Source organism: Colletes gigas, unplaced genomic scaffold, assembly GCF_013123115.1.
Source record: "Colletes gigas isolate AHSC1104 unplaced genomic scaffold, ASM1312311v1 Colletes_gigas_Sc00004, whole genome shotgun sequence".
Classification (NCBI taxonomy): domain Eukaryota; kingdom Metazoa; phylum Arthropoda; class Insecta; order Hymenoptera; family Colletidae; genus Colletes; species Colletes gigas.
The window spans coordinates 9,944,275-9,967,203 of NW_025106633.1; the positions used below are offsets into that span (position 1 = coordinate 9,944,275).

At 30.2% G+C, this 22,929-nt stretch overlaps 5 protein-coding genes across 12 annotated transcripts; 3 read left to right on the forward strand and 2 right to left on the reverse strand.

The window, feature by feature from the left end:
• The first annotated feature begins 151 nt into the window (after positions 1-151).
• On the forward strand, positions 152-5,083 carry LOC122394873 (aspartate aminotransferase, cytoplasmic). The gene is made up of 7 exons (XM_043392051.1): positions 152-286; positions 357-501; positions 1,157-1,447; positions 1,671-1,927; positions 1,994-2,271; positions 2,353-2,495; positions 2,564-5,083. The coding sequence occupies exons 2-7, from the start codon at positions 372-374 to the stop codon at positions 2,725-2,727; spliced, it is 1,263 nt and encodes a 420-aa protein (XP_043247986.1). The 5' UTR covers positions 152-286; positions 357-371; the 3' UTR covers positions 2,728-5,083.
• A 648-nt stretch (positions 5,084-5,731) lies between these two features.
• LOC122405388 (U3 small nucleolar ribonucleoprotein protein IMP3) lies at positions 5,732-7,615 on the forward strand. 6 transcript variants are annotated; one of them, XM_043410082.1, is made up of 5 exons: positions 5,732-5,836; positions 6,372-6,568; positions 6,643-6,957; positions 7,045-7,117; positions 7,199-7,615. In XM_043410082.1, the coding sequence occupies exons 2-5, from the start codon at positions 6,432-6,434 to the stop codon at positions 7,220-7,222; spliced, it is 549 nt and encodes a 182-aa protein (XP_043266017.1). In that variant the 5' UTR covers positions 5,732-5,836; positions 6,372-6,431; the 3' UTR covers positions 7,223-7,615. The 6 variants fall into 6 exon arrangements, with proteins under 6 accessions (XP_043266017.1, XP_043266013.1, XP_043266015.1 ...); XM_043410078.1 differs by lacking the exon at positions 5,732-5,836 and adding an exon at positions 5,856-5,972; XM_043410080.1 differs by lacking the exon at positions 5,732-5,836 and adding an exon at positions 6,052-6,108.
• A 1,197-nt stretch (positions 7,616-8,812) lies between these two features.
• LOC122405391 (phosphoglucomutase) lies at positions 8,813-14,646 on the reverse strand. Its single transcript, XM_043410085.1, has 7 exons — positions 14,282-14,646; positions 13,591-14,029; positions 13,181-13,383; positions 12,902-13,103; positions 12,600-12,792; positions 12,335-12,518; positions 8,813-12,235 (listed from the first exon to the last, which is right to left on the reverse strand). The coding sequence occupies exons 1-7, from the start codon at positions 14,528-14,530 to the stop codon at positions 12,011-12,013; spliced, it is 1,695 nt and encodes a 564-aa protein (XP_043266020.1). The 5' UTR covers positions 14,531-14,646; the 3' UTR covers positions 8,813-12,010.
• Positions 14,647-15,943: 1,297 nt separating this feature from the next.
• LOC122405390 (sodium-coupled neutral amino acid transporter 9 homolog) lies at positions 15,944-20,835 on the forward strand. 2 transcript variants are annotated; one of them, XM_043410083.1, is made up of 11 exons: positions 15,944-16,260; positions 16,330-16,527; positions 16,627-16,807; positions 17,082-17,227; positions 18,934-19,091; positions 19,184-19,348; positions 19,431-19,490; positions 19,591-19,770; positions 19,938-20,140; positions 20,212-20,316; positions 20,405-20,835. In XM_043410083.1, exons 2-11 carry the CDS (start codon positions 16,367-16,369, stop codon positions 20,810-20,812), a joined length of 1,767 nt encoding a protein of 588 aa, XP_043266018.1. In that variant the 5' UTR covers positions 15,944-16,260; positions 16,330-16,366; the 3' UTR covers positions 20,813-20,835. The 2 variants fall into 2 exon arrangements, with proteins under 2 accessions (XP_043266018.1, XP_043266019.1); XM_043410084.1 differs by having other exon boundaries at positions 16,639-16,807.
• A 22-nt stretch (positions 20,836-20,857) lies between these two features.
• LOC122405397 (ATP synthase subunit C lysine N-methyltransferase) lies at positions 20,858-22,767 on the reverse strand. 2 transcript variants are annotated; one of them, XM_043410094.1, is made up of 6 exons: positions 22,738-22,767; positions 21,979-22,364; positions 21,735-21,907; positions 21,467-21,655; positions 21,206-21,391; positions 20,858-20,979 (listed from the first exon to the last, which is right to left on the reverse strand). In XM_043410094.1, exons 2-5 carry the CDS (start codon positions 22,106-22,108, stop codon positions 21,239-21,241), a joined length of 645 nt encoding a protein of 214 aa, XP_043266029.1. In that variant the 5' UTR covers positions 22,109-22,364; positions 22,738-22,767; the 3' UTR covers positions 20,858-20,979; positions 21,206-21,238. The 2 variants fall into 2 exon arrangements, with proteins under 2 accessions (XP_043266029.1, XP_043266031.1); XM_043410096.1 differs by lacking the exon at positions 22,738-22,767 and adding an exon at positions 22,499-22,574.
• Between the last annotated feature and the right edge of the window lie 162 nt (positions 22,768-22,929).

Genomic DNA, 22,929 nt, shown 5'->3' on the forward strand with positions numbered 1-22,929 from the left:
GAATCGTAACGTTATTTGTTCGTGTTAATATTCTTGAGATTTTTAAATATGTTACATTCTAACTGCATACACCAAACATAAATCGTGTTACGCACACATATGAACTTAATTTAAATTAATTGGTAAAATTTTACATGTATACGCTGTCTGTCAAGACTGTCAAATGTTCAGATTGTCATATCAGTCGATTGCGTATATGGGAATAGATAGGTCCTTATATTTATAATTTATGCAATCTGCAATTGATAATCAAAACACGTCATATAACATACAGCGACCATAAGAGGTTTGTGGATGTATTGTTTTGTATAAAATGGTAAGATTAGAGAAACTCTATTAAACCGTCGGTTGAACAGTTGCTGTCATCTGGTATGCAAACACTATTGAAGATGGCTTCAAGATTCAGCGGCGTAAAATTAGGGCCTCCGATAGAGGTTTTTGCTCTTCAGAAAGCCTTTGTAGAAGACACTTTCGAAAAAAAAGTAAATCTGTCCATAGGAGGTATGTATATATATTTTCACTTTATATATGCATATGTAACGTGACAAATGAATAAATGATATACATATATTTTTCTAACCAATTTGAAAAGAAAAAAAAAGAAAAATATATATATATATATATATATATGTACATATAGAAATATATAAACATGGCAGGACTAATATCCAAATAAAATTTCTCTTAAACCGATCCATTTATTTCCAAACGAATATGATCTTGAATGACCTCCATGAATATCTGGCCGTTACATAACTTATTATTACATGATACATAGATATGACGTTTACTTAATCCAATAAAAACTAATCAGCACATAAATATTGTATGCCTCTTAAATACATTTAAATATTAAATCTTCCATGATAAAACCTAATATTGTTTTTTACAGACGCAATAAAATATATTCCATGTTTTCTTTCCGACGGTTTATTTCTCTGTAGAATCTGAACAAAATAAATACATATTTTTTGTAATATATTTCCTTCTGATTAAAGCAGAAATAAATAAATCTGTTGGTTGGAAATATTTAAAAAAAAATGAAATGTCTTTTGATGAGATCAAAATGCATTGTCTCTGAGCAAAGAAATTGTTCAGAGACAAGCAAGATGTACGATAAATTTTCTATGTAATTGTTAGTACACGTTACTTTCAGCTTATCGTACCAACGAGGGGAAACCATGGGTGTTACCGGTCGTTCGAAAAGTAGAAAAATCATTGGCTGCGGACGAATTACAAACTCACGAATATCTTCCTGTTTTGGGATTGGATGCATTCAGTCAGGCAGCGACGACTATGTTGCTGGGAAAAGATTCCGCTTTGGTGGCGCAGGGCCAAGCTTTTGGTATCCAAACGTTATCCGGTACCGGGGGATTGCGCGTTGCGGCTGAATTCTTAAGTCGCATTCTTCATTACGATACGTTCTATTACAGCAGACCCACGTGGGGTAAGTATTTAGGAACACGATATAATGCAGCGTTTCTCAAAGTGTGATCTGTGAGAACCATTAGAACATTAAAAGATAATTTTAATTGTTCATAATGTCCATAAGTAAAATCTACGAAAACAGCAGCTCTTTGTGCTCTGGTGATAAAAACGTTTGAGAATCGCAAAATATAATGGAACAATCACGTTTAGTGCATGACATTTAACTCGTAGTATGTCCATAGGGAACCATAAACTTGTGTTCCTTAACGGAGGATTCAAGAACGCTTGCGAATACACATATTGGAATCCCAAGACTCGCAGCATTGATATAAAAGGAATGATCAAAGATCTTTGCGATGCTCCGAAAAATGCTGTAGTTATTTTTCATGCGTGCGCGCATAATCCAACCGGATGCGATCCAACCTCCGAACAATGGGCCAAAATAGCAGATTTGATAGAAGAGAAACACCTATTTCCACTTTTCGATAGCGCATACCAGGTGAATAATTCAAACGGAGATTCAGAAAGTAAAAAAATAATTTTGAAAACGATACAATTTTTTTAGGGTTTCGCCAGCGGCGATTTAAATAAAGACGCTTACGCTGTAAGATTGTTCGCCGAGCGTGGGATAGAATTGATGTGCGCGCAAAGTTTCGCAAAAAACTTCGGATTGTACAACGAAAGGGTTGGAAATTTGGTGGTTGTTATGTCCGATGTAAAATTAGCTGCATTTACCAAGTCTCAATTGACTTTGATCGTTCGAGGAATGTACAGCAATCCACCTAACCATGGAGCAAGAATAGTTGCAACTGTATTACAAAACCCAGATCTCTATAAAGAATGGTAGTGCCTTCGTACTGTTTGAAGAAATTAATTTGGAGAAACTTATTCACATTTCTGAACAATGATATTGAAATGTTTCAGGGAGGATCATATTTGTACAATGTCTGGTAGAATAAAAGAAATGCGAAAATGTTTACACGAAAGACTGGTTCGATTAGGAACACCAGGTTCATGGGATCACATTACTCAACAAATAGGAATGTTCTCTTATACAGGACTCACCGGTCAGTATACGAAAAAACTATTTTATACGATTTTTTTTCAAACAGTATGTTAATAAGTATTATTTCAGAGAGACAAGTTGAACATTTGATAAATCACTATCACATCTACATGTTACGAAGTGGTCGAATAAACATGTGCGGAATCAATGAAAATAATCTGGATTATGTAGCAAACGCGATCTACGAAACTGTCGTACTATTTCCACAAAATGAGGAAAGCTGTACATGTTAATATGGCTTCTTAAGACACGACGTAAATCTAAATAAGTATACATTGTTGAAGCTTTAGTACCGAAGGCATTGTTGAAGTTTAGTAATATTTTCTATGTATTCAAATTAAATTAGAACCATAGAAATTCCGTATAGTTGCTATTTTCGTATCTTGTTACAAATCTTCTTTGATTTACTAGAATGTGTAAACTCTATAGATTACTTTTGGTCAAACGTTGTTTCAATTCTCGAGAAATTAATACGAATTTTTATGTTTTGCAGAAAATAAACCGTTTTGTTAAAAATCGCCTTATCTACAAAAGTACAAAATGTCGCAAAGTATTATGAATCGCCAAATTTTAATACGTATGTTGATACAATCGCTTATTATTAAAATCATTTCAATGGAGCTTGAACAGTTTACAGAAAAGTACGAAGCATTTACTACAAAAGTTCACTTTGATACCATGTTTTTATTAAATCTTAAAAACATTAGTATTGACGTTCAATAGCATCAATAGTATTGACTGAATATTTTTACAAAACTTTTAATGATTGCATTTACAAACCGTAGGGCATTTTATTCTAGAATCTAAATATTTTGTTTGAATTAGCATTTATTACGCACAATCTTGTAAATAAATTAAACCGTTGTTTTAACCGTAAAGAAAGTTCCAGAACTGAATGGAAGTTTTTAAAAATATTCAAAAATTCAACTTTTCTATCAGCAAACATCTATTTATAAAGTATCTTATACTAAGTATGAAATTTTTAATACTAGATTGATGTGCGCACGTTAATTCTACGAAAAACTAAAAATTATTTATTATAGAACGAATATAAAAGTGAAATTTCAATTATTTTAATAATAGGCGATTAATTTGCTATCGAAGATTTTTCATTTCCGCAGACAGAAATTTAAATTTAAGAACTATCGAAATTTCCAAATGTTATAAGTCATTGTTGCTGTTAGTTACTATTTAATATCATATTCTAAGTGAAAAATCAGTTATGCTTTCAAGCGTTATACAAGAAAAAAGTAATCGCAATATATGATAATGGTATATTTTTTCTATTTATGAGGGAAAGTTAGTTTTTTATCAATGTATATTACAATTTTGAAGGTATTAGACATAGTTTCAAGTATACTCATTAAATGATCCAGTGAATCGGAAAAGAACGATTATTTTAAGAAGAATATATAATTTTTTATTTAGCAATCTTCAATTTTGATTTATTAGTTGCTTCCAAAGTAGTTTGTAAATTGCATTAACGCGAAGAACGTGAATTTTTACAATCAAAATCAATATGATAAACGTTCGATGTATAGTAATCTGTATATCTTCCAAGTACTGCATGGAAAAGTACAATCAGGCATTTTATTTCTATCTCTCCGAGTATTAGTTCACTTGTACTATATATTACTAATATTTAAAATGTTTATATATTACGTACAAAGAAAACTATACACGTTTGTAATGTTTACAGAATAGCTATATATATATATATATACACACACACACACGTACATATTTTTAGTAAAAAAAATTGTTGTGACATTTAAGCTTAGAACAGTCCTTGTTCAAAAGTCTGGACCAAATTCACAACCCTTCAAATTTTTGTAAAAATTACTTACAATTTAAAACGATCTTGTACATACTGCCAAAGTTGACGACTTGAGCGAGCAGTGGCAAGGATTACTTTTCTATATATTTGTATGTAATAAATATGATGCAGAATGTCGTTTATATTTTATAAAATAATGTATAATTTTGTAAAAATCGCAATATAACTAAAAAAAATATTACCCTAGTTTTAACATGCATTTACGCAAGTTTTAAACTCTTGTAGGACTTAAAGAAGAGAATTGTATCCGAAACGAATATAGAAACGATATAATTGTACGAACGAATTTAAAACACACTGGACACACGATCTTTTTACACAAATTAATATTATATGGAAATCACGTCTGTCATTCGCAATTACTCGTTTTTTTTTTTTCCTGTTATCTGTCCCTGGTTACTCATTCCTTCGCGAACAAAACACCTTCGACCCTTTTGCACATAAATTAATATTTAACGAAACTACAGCGCCGTGCAAGTCTTCAGTACAAATCTCCTACACTTTAAATACCGCAATAGAGATTAGATACATGATACTGTAACATTATAGCTAATATTTTTAACACAGCGAATGTTCGAAAGTAGAATTATATACAAACGTATTTGCGTTTCGGGAAAGAAAAACAATATTCTACATTTTCTATTTAGAATTTCTTAACAGGTCAAGATATTATGTATTTGAGTTTGGAAAAATGTAGCCAAATTACATTTTGTTACGATACGGTATAACATATAATTAAACTGTAATTGAATAGTTATTTATGTCAAAAATGTTCGAAATTTATTTTATTGTGGAATTATAGTCGGTATAATTGGATTTGTAGTTCGTAAATCACCTTCCCCTTAATATTTATTTCTTAAAATGAAAACGTGTAAATTTGTTCAACATTTGTATAACGTCTTTTCCAATATGGCAGCCAACATGTTAATAATCTTTAAATTCATATTATCATCAATTGTACAAGGACTTTAGTACAAATAAGCATAATATGACAAAATGCTGCTCTGAAATGTTTAACAATTATTTCGTTTTCAATATTGTTATTGATAAATACACAATAGAGCAAGAAACAATTTCAATTTTATTTATATGTTACACGATTGTTGTATATGTATAATAACATATCACTTAAACGTGTACAAATTAAATAGTTGATATATTATTAAGAAAAATAGTATAGTACGTATGTTAAGTAAACTAAAGTACAGTGTATAGCTAACATTATTACCAATCTGTAATTGTTACTAATTTACATGAAACAATATAAACTATTCTAACCATTTGGATGTTTTCTTTTTTAAAACAATTGTCCCATCTGCTGTTACTGCAGAATAATGCTTCGTGCTATCATAATTTCGACGCATATAAATAAGATATCCTATACAACTAAGTATTGTCACAGCCCCAAAAATCATTATTCCTTTATTCTGAAAATTTAATTATGAACAATTACTATCGGGGAGTATTATCGTGATGAATATTTAAATGTTAACGGAAAGTCTCGAGTAAATAATTACGTTTAACCTCATATGCATATTTTAATCTCAAGAAATGGTCTTACCGGTTTCACATATAATTCATAATTAACTGCACGAAATAATCCTGTACTTCTAAGCGAACGTAAACCATCGCCTGGTGTTGGTTCGTCTTTTTTATTCATTGTAAATTTCAATTAAATATATTTTTGTTTGTAAAAAAATTTATGCCAAAATTTTTATAACGAGCATCGATATCAAAGTTTCCAACATAATATTCACATCTACGGAATGAAATTATTGTCGGTCATCAAGGTTTTTAAATTCTTTCGTTGTTTATAACGTGTTATTGCTCCCTCTTACAAAACTTTTTAACGATTAACAGAATCCAACGATAATAAGAATATTGATATTATTTAAGGTTACAAAAAATAGTAGATGATGTTAAAGTAACTTTCCATAACTAATCAAATGTATTATGAAAAGCAATAATTTTGTTATTTTCAAATAAATAGTAAAGTGTAAAATTGAATGCTAACCCAAACCTAACCTCTTTTATTCTCAGAGAAAATCAAAACATTTTTCTTCGCGTGGTATGTACTCGGAATAAAAGCTTTTCATAAAGATGGTACGAAAACTGAAATATCACGAACAGAAGCTATTGAAAAAGGTTGATTTCATATCATGGCAAGCAGACAGAAATTTGTACGAAGTAAAAATCTTAAAACGTTATCACGTACAGAAAAGAGAAGATTATGCGAAGTAAGCACTTGCACTTAAAAATTTAGTACGTAGATTTAAAGGAAAATATAACTTAAAGCTTTTATTTATTTTAGATACAACAAGCTGGCGCGTGAGATTCGTGAATTAGGTACAAAAATTAAAGAAATCGATGCAGAACACCCGTTTCGAATAGAACAGAGTGCATTATTGTTAGAAAAATTATACATGATGGGGCTCATCGCAACCAAATGGGATTTGGCATTGACGCAGAAAGTAAGCGCAATTTCATTCTGTAGAAGACGATTGCCAGTCGTCATGGTACGAAATAAGATGAGCCAAGGAATTAAAATGGCAACGCAGTTAGTAGAACAAGGTCACGTTAGAGTTGGCGCAGAAGTTGTAAAGGACCCTGCTTTTCTAGTAGCAAGGTACATAAATGCTTTGAAATAATACAAAGCAATCGATACAAAAATAAGTTGTTATAGATGTACTAATATAATTTTTAAAAATTACAGAAATTTAGAAGATTTTGTGACTTGGGTGGACACATCCGCTATCAAGAAGCATGTATTAGAATATAATAATGCTGTGAGTGTTTTATACGACAAAATATATAACTTGTATTTACATCTATTATACTTATTCTTTTACATATTCTTTTTGTTACAGAGGGATGATTTTGATATGGCGTAAATTAAATAATTATGTTTTTGTATATTTGTATCAATACTTCTTTTAACAAAATTATGATATTTTTGTTCAAAACAATTTCAGTTACAATTATAAAAAATTTCTGAACATTTGAGCGAATAAAATTGTGTTATTTGTTGTTGGTATACAACGAATTGTAACAATATATAGGAAGATCTTGATTTGCCAGACTTTCCATATATTTATTGCCCAAGAGAATCTTGTTAACAGATTCTTGAGACTTTTGAACAGTCCGTTTTTTATGAATTCCTTTAAGTATCATATCGCGCATACCATCGATATAATTGCTAAGAAAACAAACATTTAATTAAGAATTAGCAATAGAATTTTGTAATAATAATAATAATAAAGAAACCCCGAACATGATATCAATTAATTTCTATGCATTTTTCAAAACCATGTACCTTATATTCATAAATGTAAGTTTTGTAATAAATAGTGAATACGAAGAAATTTCGTAATTGTCTTATCAAAACTATTTTGTTAAAAAATGTTTCCTTAATGTAATAAATATTGCTTCGCAAGATTTCTTGATTATTCCGTTTAAAAAATTAAAAATATCACTTTATTTTGCTCTATTATTATACAAGATTTAAAAGGAAGAATTGCTGGTTACTAATTCGTGTATTCTTATAATAAATACTCACCTAAGATGTAATATGGATTGAGCAATTTTAAGTATATTTTTACGATGGTCTAAAATATTTTGTCTAATGCTCGGTGATTTTATCGAAGACATCACGTTTGATGCAAGAAAGCTATCGTTTGATCGAGTATTTTTTTTGGCACTGTACAATAACATTTTTGCCTTCAATGATCTATAATTTCTCTTTTGTTTCATGTTTCGATCATGTGTTATTTTCGTCGAATTTTTATGTACGACTTTACAAGGAACAACCTTATATCTATCGGACGAATACGCGTCTGTTTTATTTAATAATTCGATACATTTTGCTTTTTTACTTCTATGAGAATCTGAATGATCGCTATTCTTTTCGTTTATTTCTCGTTTTTCAAAAAAATCATTTCTCTCGATATAATTATTAGGTATATGTTCGTTTGGCTTTTTATTTATTCCGTTGTTAGTTTCAACAATATTCGTATATTTTTCAATTCGCGTTTCTACGGTTTTTTCTTTCGTTGACTCGTCTATTATTTCGTCCAAAGAAAATGTTTCACCGACGCTGCATATAGAGTTCAAAACAGATTTACAAGAAGAACAAAAACTCGACCATTCTTCGCCGCTATTTTCATCCGTTACATTGTTAATGAAATTCTGCATTTTAAATAATTGCATACAAATTGTAAACATTGATCATTAAGATTCCATGTCTACCACCTGTTATATCCACAATAAAAATTATTTTCAAGCTACAATGTTTACAAAACAAAGATTAAAATATTTTGTCTATTATTAGTAAGAAAAGAAATTATAAAGTAACACGATTTTCGACGAACTAAATTTGAATTGCATTTTCGGGAATATGTGGAAAGAATGAATAATTTTCTATGACGATAAAAATGTTTTTGTTTAGTAAAGTGAAATTCGATTTATTAAAAATCATACTTCCATCATGTTTTTACGGCGTACAAATCGCGAATTTGCAAGTTTCAAATTTATTTGGTTATCGATACATTTACATTTCATTGAAATAATAAAGTTCTGGGTTGGTAACATTTTCTGTATCGCATAAAAAACTCGATTCCGTTCGAACAACGAACAATGTGCGTGTTTCATTAGGCAAAAATTTATAAAAAATTATCACTCGTTAGGTCAAATACATTACTCTAAAAAGTATCTCTGATATGGTTATTTTAAACACATGTATCACGTGCATTATCTGCTTTCTTTTGAAAAATACCAATGTTAATTATGTAACGTTGATAACATTTCTTTTGGAAATTGATAAAAATCAACGTAAAACGGTTCGTAACGTTTACATTTTATAATTCATAGTTTTGTCTGAAATGTTATCCGATCTTTGATCACGTGCTTGTGGAAAACCATTCATTCATATACCTACAATGAATAATTAGTATTCAATATGATACAAATGTTACATGTTAATAGTTTTACATTAAAATCGGCAGTCATTGCTGGTCTCTATGACACTACTACCGCATTGCAACATTCACGTTACACCACAAAGAGAACATAAAAAAACTTGCTCGGTTAATTGACTGACAAACTTATTCTTAATTACGTTTGAATGTTTTCTTCTTCGAATATAACTGTTTGACACGTATAATAATTAATAGTAAATAAAGAGAGAATTTCGGTTTTTTCTTTTTGTCATATCTATCTGTGATGTAACTATGAAATTGAATGGGAGTCGTGTCGGCTCAGGTCCCCAAAGTATCCTCCCTTCTTTCAACTATTTACAAAGTTTCCTCTTGAATTCATTCAAAAATACTGCAGTTACATATCTGACGTATCAATTAATACAGTTTCATAATTTTGTTTCACAAAAATACATTGCATTTCCTCAAACACCTATTGCTGCATACTGCCATCATTTTATTTGAAAAATGAAATAAATGTAACTAAAATGAACGATGTGCTTTTATAGAAAACTTGTTAACATCGTGCAGAGAAAATTATATAATACAAAACGTTTGCCACAAATTAGGCTTTCCATGAAAATGAGTTTGTTCTTTTCTTTTTTGACATTCGTAAATTTTCATCAATTGCATCGATTATAAATTTTGTCACGCACAAGTAACACCAATTAATTTTTTTCGTCAATTTTATCAACGTTATACTTTCACGATCTTACTATTGTTTCTTTTTTTTTAATATAAATGTTTAAATGTATCCTATTCTATCAATTAATTTTTAATAAGATATTCAGCACATTTCGTAAATCATAAAACGAGACACGTTTATTTAAATTAAATGTTATTATACACGGACGAAAATTAAATTTATACTATTACAAACTATACAATTTAATATATTTATATTTCGTGCTATTAACATATCGCTATTCAAATTATATACAAGACTGTTTAATATACATACATATACCATGTGCCGAATATCCCATTAATGAAAATTTTCAATCTACATTAATATACTCGTGATCTCAAATTTCGTTAAATCATGATACCGAAAGATATCTTCCATGATTTTAAGAAATTTGAAACGACACTTTCTACACGCATTCTTGTTTCTTTTTAAAAAGTTTATCAAATTATATCTGAATGTTACGATTAAACGATAGAACAGAAAATATATATTTATTTCGTTTATACTAGCAATTAGAAAATAAAATTAAGCAATAAGATTAGACAATATTTGAAATAATTAATGATATGAAGTATGGCTGGAAATAATGTACAGCAATAACATAAAAATCTATTAACATTTTCCGGATGAATGATATTACTATCTACTTAAGTAAGCATAATAACCAAAGTATAGTTCCGTTTAATATTTGCAGAAAATGATCTTTTCAGATTCACTGTTCATCTACTTTATACATTGACGCATAGTTTCTTTAGCATTGAAAAGTAATAGAGTACATCTGGATTTATTTTCTAATTAAAATTGATTTTCCTCGTTTCGATTAAAAAAGTAGTTATAAATATTATACAATTATTGTACCAAAAGAGAAAGAGTATTTCAGATCGTGTTTTTTAAACTTTATACCTTCGTTTATATATATCAGACCGAATCAATAGAAACAACTTTGCAATTTGTAATAAATGTTGAAACAATGTCATCAAATTCATAATGAACATTAAAATTAAAACATAATTGAAGAACAATCGCTATAACATGGCATACTACTTTCAATTACAATTCAAGTTACGCTTTTTTCGTTAACCCTTCGATGTTAATATCGCGATGCGTTATACATATATATACATAGGTTTCTTTTGTTTACGTATGTATTTTTCGTATATAAAAAAAATCTGTATTGTAAATTATCTTCTTTGAATATACTGTAAGTATGTAATGTGTACTATGTGTTTCTTTTATTCCACATAGAAAAAATATTATTTCTATACTTTCATTTTTCATTTCATTGGTTTAGGCGGTGTATAGAATTTAAAAATCAAAATTTCTTAAAAACTGTAACTTAAAAATATAATTGGATATTTTTTACAAATTTGTACAATATTGTACAAGCACCGAAGGGTTAAACTGTTTCCATCTTTCTGCATGCTTGAACAACTTTTTGCAAACAATGCTTCCACATATAAAGACACGCGATCCTACAATTACTCGTCATTGAATTTATGATTGAATTTTTATCGCAATAACCATATCAGAGTTAAACATTTTTACGATAAAAAGAGAAAGCTTTTATTTTTATAGAAAAGTACGAAAGAAATTGTCGTTCATGTTTAGAACATTAAATATTTTACGTTGAACTTACTTGACATTTAATAATTACCTTTCGTGTTGCTATAAAATTCGTCGTGAATTATTTATGTACGGACAACTTGCACCACTGTGATAATGTACAAAAACTTGATTCCATAATCGTATTTAATATAAAATATTCATTCGTAGAAGTATATTTATTGTTTCTCTAAATTTTATATCGTGCGCGTTTATGTAATCATTTTAATGAAATGTAATGCAACTAACAAGATAATAAAATACTGCCACTTTAACATCATTCGATGTGTGTTTAAAAATAATACATTGAAAGGTGAAATAGCTCTATTACTTAATCAACTTTAGAAACGATTTCACTTCTCTTATTTTTACGCATATTTTTGATCAAATAAATGTCAACAATAAAGGACCACGTATTATTACGTTATAACGGTTGGTGCATCGCGTCCAGTAAATTCACGTAATTTACTTAACTCTAGCGCAATATTAACCAATGGCTTAAGAACTTCTTGAGCATCTTTCTTTAAAGATGTCGGATCATCTTCAAAGCTATCAACATATACACGTATAGTAGCTCCAGAACTTCCTGTACCAGACAGACGGTATATTATACGAGAACCATCTTCAAAGAGTATTCGTAATCCCTGTTGTGCAAAATTGTATAAAAAAAACTTATGTTCTTAAAGTACCGTATTTTTAAATTACTGTATGCATAAATTATGATTTATAAAATCATATAATACCTGTTTACTAGCTTTGCTTCCATCGACAGAATCTACGTAGGAATAATTGTCACCTAATTTGACAATGTACGTTTTAGTTTCGAATGCCAGTTTCGAACCTAGAAACTCGGGTTTTTGTATTTCTGTTTCAATGTACTGCATCATTTTATTTGCCCCTTCAGATTCACAATTTTCGTAATCATACCTAACATACACAGTAGCAATTATAAAATTGAAATGTAATCTATTATAATGGAATTTTTTACACACACACATACGCACACACCTTGTGAAGAAGTTCCTTCCATACGTTTGCCAATGATTTAACAATATTTCTTCTACGGATTTCCCAAGACTTGCAATTACACTAAGCCATGCAAGGCATGCCCATATTCCATCCTTTTCGCGAATATGGTCAGAACCAGTGCCAAAACTTTCTTCTCCGCATATTGATAGATGCCCAGCATCCATTAAATTACCTAATACATCAGAGTAAAGATACTACTTTAGACATTTTAATTGAAAATCAGCAAAAAGCTCAAACAAACTTTAATACATATGAAATATATTACGCTGAAATTAACATACCAAAATACTTCCAGCCTGTGGGTACTTCGAACAGTTTAATACCGTTCTTGGTTGCAACCCTATCTACAGCAGCACCTGTTGGCATTGATCTAGCATACCCTTTAACACCAGTCCTTTTGAAATATGGTATAGAATCTAAGTTAGCAGCTAATACTGCCAATGAATCCGAAGGTGTAACAAAGAAAGCCTTTTTGCCTAATATCTAAAGGAACAAAAGGAAAACTAAATTTATACATGTTCTAGCTGTATTCCTTATAATCATTTAATAATTCAATGTACCATATTTCTATCCCCATCTCCGTCAAAAGCAGCACCAAAATCGTATGGACCATCTTTAATGGCATTTACTAAGTCTTTGGCGTATGTTAAGTTAGGATCAGGATGTAGTCCTCCAAAATCTTCTAGGGGATTTGCATTAACGATGCTTGAATTATCGAGACCTAATTCGCTACTAAATATTCGTTTAATGTATGGTCCGGTAACTGTAAACATGATTACACTATTCTAATACTGAATATATTTCTAAGATAATTAAATGTCTATTGTTACATAATAATTTGAATACATAGCATAAATAAGCATAGTACAAAAAACACAATATTTGACCTTAACTTGTTTGTACTATACTTATTTATACTGCTTGTATTAATTCGACGAGCAATACATATTATTTACTAATTTGCACACACCTCCATTCATTCCATTAATAAGAACTTTGAAAGGAGGTCGATCGGCACTTCCCTGAAGTAACTTCTTGATATTTGAGAAATCAAAAATGTCTTTCATAAGCTCTAAGTAATCATTTACAGAGTCTATCACATCTACTGTAAATTGGTTTCCATCAACTTGAACAGTAGTACTCTGTATCTTATCTATGTCTATATTTATATCAGATGCAATCTTATAGCTTTTAAGTGACATGGTGATCTCATAAATTTTATTCGTGACATTATCTGGAGCAGGGCCACCATTGTCACAATTAAATTTTATACCAAAATCAGCGTTGGGTCCACCAGGATTATGAGACGCGGTCAAAACAATCCCTCCTTGCGTTTTATATTTTCTTATTATAGTAGACACAGCTGGAGTTGAAAGTATACCGTTTTGACCGACTATCAGTCTTCTCACCTAAAGCGTTTTAAGAAAATACTGTCGTAAGAGAAACATAAAATAATACCGACTTTAGACGTTGTGCTAGATTCGACGATAAAAAGTTGGCCAAATTTATACAAGCGCAAGGAAACGAAATATATTCATTTTAATGATAGAACACAAAGCATCGTTGACCCATTTACGCAATCTTAAATTTTTCTATTGTTATCGTCGGCAATGTATTAAAATTAAATCGTATGCGAACTGATAAAATGCAAAATAACTTACTCCATTGGCTGCCGCGATCCTGATAATTTTTCCGACTGCCTCTTTACCATAATACCTTCCATCACCACCAAGGACTAAAGTACTACCAGGTAATTGATCACCAAGGGCCTCGAGTGTAGCTTGAACAAAATTTTCCGTATAGTGTTCTTGCATAAACACTTTCACGGCTTTTCGTAACCCGGAGGTACCCGGCTTCTGGCCCTCGTACACCCGGGTTTCTACAATTTTACTTGTCACTGCACTCGACATGTTTAAAAAGTATCGCAGTTGACGTAACGTTTACTGAAACAAACAATACGACCGCTTGTAACCTAATCTGATCGACAGCGAGGAATCAAATCCGAGAAGAATTTCATAACACGTCCTCGGCGTCTGTTAGCAGACTGAACTTTGTCTGCCAATGACACACAAGGGCACGGGTCACCATCTTGAAACATCGCGCCCGCGCTATAGCATCGACATCGACTAATAATATCGTTCTTCGGCAAGATAAATCGTTCGAATACAAAAAAAATATTCTTATAGCGTAACTTTGATAATTGAACGCCGTCGTTCGATAGAAAATCTCAATGATAGATGTTCGTATTTATCAAATATAACATATTATGATCAATATGAATCACATAAGCTAAATAAATAAAACTGTTAAATTAAATTTGTCTCTGGAGCTGGGACTACTTATCAAATTCTTCTGTATTCGTATATTTGAACATTTCTGTGATTCAAATTTTCGACAAATACAATTCGAATATTTTGTCCTTTTTTTCAAATTTAACTTTAACTAATCTGTTTATATTTTTCAACGGTAGACGATTCTCGAACGATTATACGCAATATTGAGCTCTATCATACTCTAATGAAAGACGCAAACAAGCTGCTATATTTGTACATGTTTACATTATAATTGGGCGTAATTAATTAATTTAATTGAAATCGCTGTCACGGTTTATCCGTGTGTATGATCCAAATCAGCTGACGATAAGAATATTTAAACATACTATTAATATCTTCGTTACTTAAATAGCGATACTTCCAGCGATACTTTCTTATTTAAACAATATTTTAATATTCAAATCTGATCCCATATACAAATTATAAAAGTTCACATTAACCTATTGTTAATCTTCGTATAGTCCACTCAATATGAATCACGTAAATCGAATAAGTAAATATGCCAAATTGACATTGTCTTATCGTCGGAGTTTTAAACAAACAAGTCTAATGTACAAACTTTTTCCAAAGAATTCTCTATTCATGAAATATTGCTTTTTAGTGATGAAAAATATGTAACAGAATTTGAATTTAATAGTATGTATTAAATTATGAAGCGTGTGCGATATTGTAAATGAAATTAAATAAAAATAACATCGCAAAAGAAACGTGCGTTTAAATGAATGAATAAATTCCATTACGTCACAAAAGTATATCGTGTTTTATTATTCGATATAAATTTTGGGACTTTCGTCTTAATAATACACAACAATATGGGAAAGATATTGAAAATAAAAATTATACACGCCCGTAGATGAGCGTTGCTTATTACGATGAACAGTGATGAGTAGTAGCGAAGAAAAATGAAGAGGAGGGAGCTTGTTATGTCAAGGATGTCCGATATAAGTACGCGGGTTTACAAAACAGATACTTAGTTGTTTAAATCAACGGTTTTCCTGAAGTTTCTGTCGCGAAGCGTGTAGATCTTGAAAGAGGGTGTTATTTTTGAAATTTTTGAAATTTTCTATCGCTGATACAAGAATCGAACTACGCTTCGAAAATAGATTAATTTTGAAACTACGTTATTAAAATCGAAAACACTGTTTAATTTCATTTTCGTGATTCTGTGCGTTCAAAAAAATTTACTTAGAAAATATTACTTCATTTCGTTTAATTTTTTACCCGCAATTTACTATGAACGTTAATTTAAAAAATGTTTTAAATGTTGTGTGAAGTATTCTCAAACATACTATTAAATATCTTATTGGGTAAGTAAATTTTTATGCTTTTAATATTAAAATAATTTTTGTTTAATAATATAAATTTTTTTATAATAGTTTCATCTGTTTGATGTGATCACAAATTAAATGTAATATGCATAAATCACAGAATGATTGGAACATTGACAAACATAACAGTGAATCAGAAAGTACACCGTTACTTTCTTCTGAATCTCATACGAGCGTGGAATCAGTTTTATTTCAAGACTCTGAAACCAGTGATTTAGATTGTACTCCATCCAACACTTATCTCAAGTACTAATTTCTATTATTATTATTGAATCAGTATCGCTATTAATTTGTTATTAAATAGCTTTATTAGTAATATCGCTAACAATAATTATTTACCGGTAGTGTCTTTTATAGATATGGTAGCTTAGAAGCAGGTAGTGTTAATTCTAATGCTACTGTAATACCAAAGAGACCACCACCCCTTATTCAAGATCATGCTTTAGTTATACCACTATCATTAAATACGTCTTGCCCATTAAATGTAACACAAGACAGATGTTATGAAATTCATAATACTGATCTGGTGAGAATACCACAAGCTATATAAAATTGCATGTTTTGTTACAAGACTAACACCTTTATGCCTACCAAGGTTAAATAGTTTACAAATGTACATGTACTAATTGTAATTATTTATCTTAAATTATATTTCAATTTATGAAACATTTAAAAGTAACTTATATTGAAAAAAATTGTTCTTAATGTAAAAATTATAATAGACAAATGTATTCGGGCATTTGAATGTCGCTAAAATTTTAATATGATTTTAATGAAACTTGTTATACCTGTTTTATCAGATATTTAGTAATGAAAAATATGAATCAAATAACAAACAATCTTTGTTGAATGATTTTACAAGTAAATTCTTATCTCGATCTTATTCGCTGGAAGAAGAAAATACATGTAAGGATACCAAACCAAAGCAAAGCTCTTTGGTCACAGTGTAAGTACCTTTAAACATTTACAATAATTAATATTCAATTATACTGTATAAAAAGCAATGTTATTTAGGTTTAGTAAAGTTGTATACGTTATAGAATATTTGATAGAGAAAACTACTTATCAATGTCATTTTTGTTAACACAATGATAAACGTAATGTTAACTTTGGCACTGTAGCATAATGTAATATTAGTTACAAATTATTATTAGCTATCATGTTATCATCAAGAAAGGGTTCTGGTTCAATAGTTTCAGCACTGTGTTCTGAAATCTAATCACGTTCATAAATTTTTTGTTATCAATCGCCAGTTATTCTTTTTAGTAGGTTGATGACGAGAGAAAAATGAAATCTTGCATCAGAAATGTCTATATGCATTTTGAACACGATAGATCGACGTATACTTCCTTTAAGCTTAAGATCGTTTCCCTCAATCTGGTACTTCATATACTAAATATGTATTGCGATAAAAAAAAAAAGGTATCTATAAAAAGTATACAGATAACACAATTTTTGTGTGCCTTTGACCTATCCGTGAAGATAAAATAGTAACCGTGGGTGTTAGCTTAAATTTTATAAATAGCATATCGCTTTATCTTTTAATCTATTGTATTGCATAAAAATACAATTTTCTTTCACCATGATTACATTTTTTACACACTTTTTTATAATATTCCTACAAAAATAAAATCTAATGGAACTAGTACGATCAAACGCTATCAACGTACAGAAGGTACATAGAAATTTGTAATTTTTTTTTGTAAAATTCATTGCACTTACTTACTCGTGTCTAAATTCCATTTGTCGAGACTTCCTCAAACAATTGTGCATTAAACTTCGTGGAAACTCGAGTACGTTTTACATTGGTATTACGTTTCACTATTATCAAAATCATCAGGCTTTTCAATTATTATTTAAGGATCGGATACATGACAATTCGTTTCCACATCTTAAAAGCACGCGCCTCCGCTAATGTACCCCCCGATAGAAAATATGATAAATAGAAAATCCGAATCATAGACGTCGATATGTTTTTTTCGTTCGTTAAATGTAGGAATAATATCGCAAAATCCCGTGGCCGCATGCTTTTAAGATATGGAAACGAATGAGAATACGAAGTGAACGCGGTTACCGGTCGCTCACGTTTCAACGACCATCGGGTGGTTGTGTCTGCTGTACAGTATATTCACATTAGAAGGGGTTAGTGCTCCGTCGGTTGCCTGGGCAACAGACGACCACCCGAAAGGTCAATGGCCGCAGCTAGCGCCTAACCGTACCAGCCATTTTTTGGCATTTTCGCCTCACCTATGCAACCTTCATTTACTATATACTTATGCACTTTCCTAATATCCAATAGAAAATTAATAAATTCGTAACCTCCGTTTTCGTTTACTTCGAATGATACATTACATATAGAAAATATATACCATTTCCAATAAATCCTCCACTTACACCGTTCTGAAGCTTTCCGCGGAAATTCAATTATGCATATAAGGGAATGTGGACAGTTTCGATTAATTTTTGTTACTTAGAAGCCTTTCAAAGGTTGACTAAAGTATCTAATTTAGTATAAGTAACAAAAAAGAAGCATAACACAATTAGGGGGGGAAAAAAATTGTTATAGTTCATTTTTTCGTAATTTTAAAACACCTTTTCCACCTTTTTCCCTGTCTACTGGTTTACAGCCATATATTTTTTATGTATCTCTAGGTTTTCGATATGGAACACTATATTAGGATCATCTCTGTTAACAATACCTTGGGGAATTCAAATGGCTGGTTTCCTACCTGGTATTATTCTTATACTTATAATGAGCGGTTTATGTTTATACACTGCTTACTGTCTTCTTCTTGTACATAAATATCATGGTAAAAAAATATTTATTTTTTGTATACAACATAAAAATAGAATATTCAAGACTCTAATGTAACAGTAAAGTTGTGACAATTTACTGTTTAAGGTGGACATAAGAGTATAGAAGTGATTCAACTGAGCCGAATATATTTAAATAAGTCTGCAGAATATGTTGCTAAAATTTTTAGTATTACCGTTTTATTGGGAGCAACTATCGCTTATTGGGTACTGATGTCTAATTTCTTATACAACTCTGTAAATTTTATACATGGTAAATGTGAATTAAAATTTTTATTTTTTGTCTGATGTTCGATACATCGTATGTTGAAAGGAATTTCCATATTTTTTTATAGATAGTATAGTCGGAACAACCGAATACTCTGCTGTTGACAATACCTCTTATCCATCAGAAGGTATATATTTTATTTACAATATATATATATAACTGATTTGCATATATAAATATGTACGGAGAACTTAAAGAGAGCTCAATTTTATTTATTTTAATTGCAGTATTGTGTCCAAAGAAAACAATGCATAACAATACCGGCAATATAATCCATGAGAATACATACAATTCTTTGGGACCAATTTGGGATTTATATAAAACAGTTCCTGTCTTTCTTGGTTTATTGATATTTCCAATTTTGAATTTTAATAGTCCTACGTTCTTCACAAAATTCAATTCCCTTGGTGAGTAAAATATATATTTTTTTTTTTTCTTTATAATAATGTCTGCATTGCATGTAAATTATTTGCCAACTTGATATTTTTTTTAGGTTGCAACAAACATATGACTTTCTCCTATAAATTTATATCTTACTCTGTCAAATTATGAACACACTCTATGTATCTCGCAGGAACTGCATCGATCATATATTTGATTACCTTTGTCTTGGTGAAATCAATATCGTGGGGCATTAACATGGATGAAATGGAATGGAAAATAAATTGGTCATTGAAATCTTCGTTTCCGGCTCTTTCTGGCATGCTGGCAATGTCATTTTTCATTCATAACATCATAATTACTGTAATGCAAAATAATCGTGATCAGAACAAAAATGTAAGTAATTTCAATTCCGCAGATTGGTCAGTTTTGCAAATTCGTTGAGAGACTTTGCTCTTATGTTGCAGGGAAGAGACCTTTCTATAGCATATCTTCTCGTTACACTGACTTATATCATTGTGGGCGTAGTATTTTATATATGTTTCCCACTCAGCAAATCATGTATCGAAGATGTAAGTAAAATGTTAAAATGTTTCAACACGAAGTGCACTCAATATTTTTCAACAAAAATATTAAGCAAAACTTGTGTTTCCCTTACAGAATTTCTTGAACAACTTTCAAAAATGGAGTGGTTTGACGGTGGGTGCTCGAATTGTTTTACTTTTCCAATTATTGACCGTTTATCCGTTGCTCGCGTACATGCTACGCGTTCAGTTGCTTTCTTCGATATGTAAAACATCCAACACAGGCTGTATTGTCTTAGTTAACAGTGTCTTGGTATGCATATGTATTCTATTTGCAGTTTTTGTACCATATATTGGTACAATAGTACGATACACTGGTGCTATAAGTGGCTTCATCTATGTCTTTACTTTACCAAGTTTATTGTACTTGGTAATTCTGAAGCAACAAAATAAACTGACAATACTTTGTACACTTTTGCATATAAGTATACCAATATTTGGCTTTTTAAATCTGGTAGCTCAATTTTTTATCATAGAATCATAAGTTATGTTCAATTTTGTATTTTGAATAATACTAAATGAACAATTTTGTTCCTGACAGTATAATTGAAGAGAATATAGTATGTTTGGATGTTGATTATAAAAAGAAAGAACATGCAAATCAAAATGCCATCCTTTTTATATGAAAGTACTAGAAGTATCGTTTAGACACTAGAAAATAAACCATGTATTAATTTAATACCATAAAAATATTTTAATATTAATATTTTAATATAGATATGTATATTAATTATTAATTATGTAAGTTGAAAATATATTTATTTATTCATTTGTTACAAAAAGTTTTATTAGAGTATTTACTACAGAATTTCAAACGTTTGTACTGTTGTTTATCTCGCATAATTTATTATGTAATATTTATAACAATAATAAATACCTTGTACTCATATCTAAGAATAAACATATAATTTCAAGTCCTTTTTGAAACTTTATAAATCCAAACGGTATCGACACCTTGACCGACTATTTTTAGTGCGTTCATATTAGGAAGTGGAAATCTACAAGCAACTATCACACAGTTGTTTTGTAATTCTGTCCTGAATTTCTTTTCTATGTCTTCCATCTAGAATAATTGTAGTATACAAATTACTATGCATTTAATAAATAAAACTTTATGAAATATTCAAAGAAAGCTTACCATTTGATCAACACCGAATAAAACAACATTATCATAATTTCTTAAATTATACTTCCATAGATTTTGGTTTATAAAAGATGTTTGCGACGATAATCCTGTAAGTAGGGCTTTCAATCTGGAATACCATACTAACCAAGAATTTAATTCAACGCCATGAGCTTTGAATCCAGCTTTCGCTGCAGCAAAAACCTATTCGTAGAATAATGTAATATACACATCTGGATAAATTATATCTTTATAAATTATTATAAATTAATAAAACAATTACTATGCGTCCATCTCCGCTTCCAAGATCAACTACAGATCCACCGCGTCCATCTAAGGCTTGTAATACATTTTGTACTTGTTGCCTGGTGGCTGGCACGTAAGGCAAACATATTTTACGAAACGCAGGGCTCACAAATGGAATACATATTATACTGATAGCTGTTGCAATACCTCCTAGAAAGTAATACACATATAACAGAACGTGTTACAAAGATAGCGATGTAATTTACTTTTCACCTTATTACCTGTTATCCCGATAAGGTATAAACCAAGTTTCGAAGCTTTCCGTGGTGTGGTGGTAGTATTACTTAAGATGTAACTTATTTCATTAACCTCTGCTAAGTAAATTGATGCTTGATTAAAATTTTTGAACATAAAAGAAACTTCCTTCCAAGAAAATTATAAATGCTAGCATTGTAATCTATAATTTGTAATTGATGAATCTTACACATTTTGTATGTTTAATATTTGTTAAAAATACAAACGAGAAAAGACCCCCTTTTAGATTCACTAGCCGCGAGTAATCCACATGGACGAAGAAGATAATTTCAAGATGGTATATGGTATCTTCGTTAGATAATCTGGTAACTCGGGATTAGATATGTATTCAACTTCTGGCTGCAGTATTTCCCTAGCAATGAAAATAGATTTTCAAATTTACGTAATTGAATATAACACCTGTGATTATTTTTTTCAGAAATTTTGATAAGGCATTCATCAAATAACGAATAATAAACTATGTCAATTTCAAGTGATTATAATTACTTATTTTTTAAGAATGTGAAGTTGAAGAAAAGTCAATATTTAAGATTCGGAACTTGATTACATCATTAAATTTGAAAATTCGAACTGAAGGAACTATTTTTAAAGAGAGGAAAACAGGGGAATACGTTTCGAATTTTAAATTTACAAATGTTTGTATAAATACAGTATTTGAAATTTCATAATTTTCCATTATAACAAAAATAGAGTTTTACAGCAATTTATAGTTTATAAACCATTACACACGGAACGTAATTGTCTGCAGTTCTTCTGGTTGGTCCTTTTTTGAACTTTTTTTAGAAAACTTCTAATCGTTCGGATGCATCAGTAATTAATACCAAGATGGCTGCCCTGACCACCTGAATTAGGCAATGTCTTTTAGGTACAGTGATACTCCACGCGTGTTACGATCGACGAGCATCATGATGATAAAC

Coding starts and splice junctions, on each gene's coding strand:
- LOC122394873 (XM_043392051.1), top strand. CDS start 372: ATGCAAACACTATTGAAGATGGCTTCAAGATTCAGCGGCGTAAAATTA. Junction 1,448..1,670: donor TTACAGCAGACCCACGTGGG/GTAAGTATTTAG, acceptor GTATGTCCATAG/GGAACCATAAACTTGTGTTC. Junction 2,272..2,352: donor CCAGATCTCTATAAAGAATG/GTAGTGCCTTCG, acceptor GAAATGTTTCAG/GGAGGATCATATTTGTACAA.
- LOC122405388 (XM_043410082.1), top strand. CDS start 6,432: ATGGTACGAAAACTGAAATATCACGAACAGAAGCTATTGAAAAAGGTT. Junction 6,569..6,642: donor AAAAGAGAAGATTATGCGAA/GTAAGCACTTGC, acceptor TATTTATTTTAG/ATACAACAAGCTGGCGCGTG. Junction 7,118..7,198: donor TATTAGAATATAATAATGCT/GTGAGTGTTTTA, acceptor TTTTTGTTACAG/AGGGATGATTTTGATATGGC.
- LOC122405391 (XM_043410085.1), bottom strand. CDS start 14,530: ATGTCGAGTGCAGTGACAAGTAAAATTGTAGAAACCCGGGTGTACGAG. Junction 14,030..14,281: donor GGATCGCGGCAGCCAATGGA/GTAAGTTATTTT, acceptor AAAACGCTTTAG/GTGAGAAGACTGATAGTCGG. Junction 12,793..12,901: donor CACAGGCTGGAAGTATTTTG/GTATGTTAATTT, acceptor CTGATGTATTAG/GTAATTTAATGGATGCTGGG.
- LOC122405390 (XM_043410083.1), top strand. CDS start 16,367: ATGCATAAATCACAGAATGATTGGAACATTGACAAACATAACAGTGAA. Junction 16,528..16,626: donor CCATCCAACACTTATCTCAA/GTACTAATTTCT, acceptor ATTTACCGGTAG/TGTCTTTTATAGATATGGTA. Junction 19,491..19,590: donor TACCTCTTATCCATCAGAAG/GTATATATTTTA, acceptor TTTTAATTGCAG/TATTGTGTCCAAAGAAAACA.
- LOC122405397 (XM_043410094.1), bottom strand. CDS start 22,108: ATGTTCAAAAATTTTAATCAAGCATCAATTTACTTAGCAGAGGTTAAT. Junction 21,908..21,978: donor ATACCTTATCGGGATAACAG/GTAATAAGGTGA, acceptor ATTACTTTCTAG/GAGGTATTGCAACAGCTATC. Junction 21,656..21,734: donor GAAGCGGAGATGGACGCATA/GTAATTGTTTTA, acceptor TTCTACGAATAG/GTTTTTGCTGCAGCGAAAGC.